The sequence below is a fragment of the Dipodomys ordii genome, unplaced genomic scaffold (genome assembly GCF_000151885.1).
Source record: "Dipodomys ordii isolate 6190 unplaced genomic scaffold, Dord_2.0 Scaffold9323, whole genome shotgun sequence".
Lineage (NCBI taxonomy): Eukaryota > Metazoa > Chordata > Mammalia > Rodentia > Heteromyidae > Dipodomys > Dipodomys ordii.
The window spans coordinates 1-2,573 of NW_012276535.1; the positions used below are offsets into that span (position 1 = coordinate 1).

Genomic DNA, 2,573 nt, shown 5'->3' on the forward strand with positions numbered 1-2,573 from the left:
CAGCGCCCAGGCCCAGAGTTCAGGCCCACGACTGACAAAAAAAAGAGTCTCATGGACTTTTCTACCAAGGCTGGCTTTGAAATTCAGTCCTCAGATCTCAGCCTCCTGAGTAGCTAGGATTACAGGCATAAGCCACTGGCACCCGGCTTTTATCACATTTTCTATGTAGACAAATACATCTGAAGTTTTGTAAGGTTTAAATGATGACATAGTCTGGGTAAACAGAATTTATAAGCTATGTGGAATTGGGGGTTGGAGTTGTGTTTACATGTTCCTGTTTAACTCTGTTTAATTCTTCAGGATTTGGACCATTCCATAGGAACTCAGTACAGTGCCAACCCACCTGTTACAATTGATGTACCGATGACAGACATGACCTCAGGCTTGATGGGGCATAGCCAATTGACTACCATTGATCAATCAGAACTGAGTTCTCAACTTGGTTTAAGCTTAGGGGGTGGTACCATCTTGCCCCCTGCCCAGTCACCTGAGGATCGTCTTTCAACCACACCTTCACCTACTAATTCACTTCATGAGGATGGTGTTGAGGAATTCCGGAGGGTGAGATGCTCCCTAACAATTCCTGCCCTGATGAAATTCTAAGATAATACCTTGAGCATACAACTACTAATCAGTATCCTTTGCTCCTGCTCAGGCACACTCTGCTTTTCTCAAAATATGGGGTCCTACCTTTCTATTTCCTCTTAACCTCTATTTTTATTGATCCTTATAATGACTTTTCTAGTGAGTGTAAAAACTATTATTTCTATTTTTATTCCATGCATGTTAGTCTGACAAAAGTAATACTTCCTTTTTCTGTCTTGTAATTCCACCTTTTCTCCTCTACAGCAACTTCCCACTCAGAAGACCGTGGTAGTGGAAGCAGGGAAAAAGCAGAAGGCCCCAAAGAAGAAGAAAAAGAAAGACCCTAATGAGCCTCAGAAACCAGTTTCAGCATATGCTTTATTCTTTCGTGATACACAGGCAGCCATCAAGGGACAGAATCCTAATGCCACATTTGGAGAGGTTTCAAAGATTGTGGCTTCTATGTGGGATAGTCTTGGAGAGGAACAAAAACAGGTGAGCAGATAATGAGAAAATACTCCACCGTGAGTATTTCAGAGTTTGCTAAGAAAGAAGATAAAAACTAAGGGTTTTTTTCTTAACTGTTCTTAATCTGTCAGCTCTTTATTGATGGCATTCATGCATAGAAAATCCATTTATTTTGTTCATTTTGTGTTAGTTTTATGCTGTGGGCATCCCACATGCTGTCTGCTATACCATTGAGCCTTATTGCTAGCCCATAAATCTTTTTTTAATTGTTACTAATAATTATTGTAGAAACTACATCTTATCAAAGCTATTAAATAGCTACCATTTTTCTTTTAACTGAGTGTGGAAACTGGGTTTCTAGTTAGGATCACATAACTTTTTTTTTGTTTTTTGTTTTTTTTTAATTTAATTTTATTTTATTTGTGAACATACTATACAGAGGGGTTACAATTGCATGGGCAGGATAATGCGTACATTTCTTACCAAGCATTGCAGCCTCCTCCTTTTTTTACCCTTCCCATCCCTTCCCAGCCTCCCCCCTCCCAGGATCACATAACTTTTTAAGTAGTAAAGTTTCACTCCAGCTTCTTTAATTCCAAATCCTAGATGTTTTTCACTAATCCTAGATGTTTCTCTTTCTTTTTTTTGTTAATCATGGTGCTTAAACTCTGGGCTTGGATGCTATCCCTGCGCTCTTCAGCTCAATGCGAGTGCTTCTACTACTTGAGCCACAGCACCACTTCCGGTTTTCTGGTGGTTAATTGGAGATTAGAGTCTCACGGACTTTTCTGTCTGGGCTGGCTTTGAACCGTGATCCTCAGATCTCAGCCTCCTCAGTAGCTAGGATTACAGGCATGAGCCACCAGCCCCCGGCAGATATTTCTTATAATTCCTCCTTTGTCTTCAACTGTTTGGTTTTTAGATTTTTTTTTTCTTTCTCGACATACTGTAGTTTGGAAGTTAGGATTTAATGCTAATGGGCATACCTATTACCTATTTGTATTTTTTTCTTTTTGTATCAGTACTGGGGCTTGAACTCAGGGCCTCTCTCTCTTAGCTTTTCTGCTCACAGCTGGTACTCTACCACTTGAACCACAGCTCCTCTTCAGGAGATGAAAGTCTCAGATTTGAGCCAGGTACCAGTGACTCATACCTGAAATCCTAGCTACTGAGGAGGGTGAGATCTGAGGATTGTGGTTCAGCTTGAGCAGTAAAGTCTGTGATAGTCTTATCTCCATTTAACCATCACAAAACCAGAAGTGGTGCTGTGGCTGAAAGTGAAAAAATGCTGTTCTTGAGCAAAAATGCTCAGGGACAATGCCTAGGCTCTGAGCTCAAGCCCCACAACCTGATTTTATTTTATTTTTTGGGGGGAGTCCGGTCATGGGGCCTGAACTGGGCCTGGGTGCTGTCCCTCAGCTCTTGATCTCAAGGCTAGCACTCTACCACTTGAGCTGTAGTGCCACTTCCGGCTTTTTTCTTTTTTGGGGGGGAGGTACGGTTGTGGGCCTGAACTCTGG

General features: G+C 41.5%; 1 protein-coding gene across 1 annotated transcript; it reads left to right on the forward strand.

Moving 5' to 3' along the window:
* Positions 1–274: 274 nt before the first annotated feature.
* Positions 275–1,080, forward strand: LOC106002386 (TOX high mobility group box family member 4-like; the record flags this gene model as incomplete). The annotated part of the gene is made up of 2 exons (XM_013037274.1): positions 275–561; positions 850–1,080. Coding segments are annotated over exons 1-2 (429 nt in total), but the record flags the coding sequence as incomplete, so codon positions are not given.
* Positions 1,081–2,573: the final 1,493 nt, after the last annotated feature.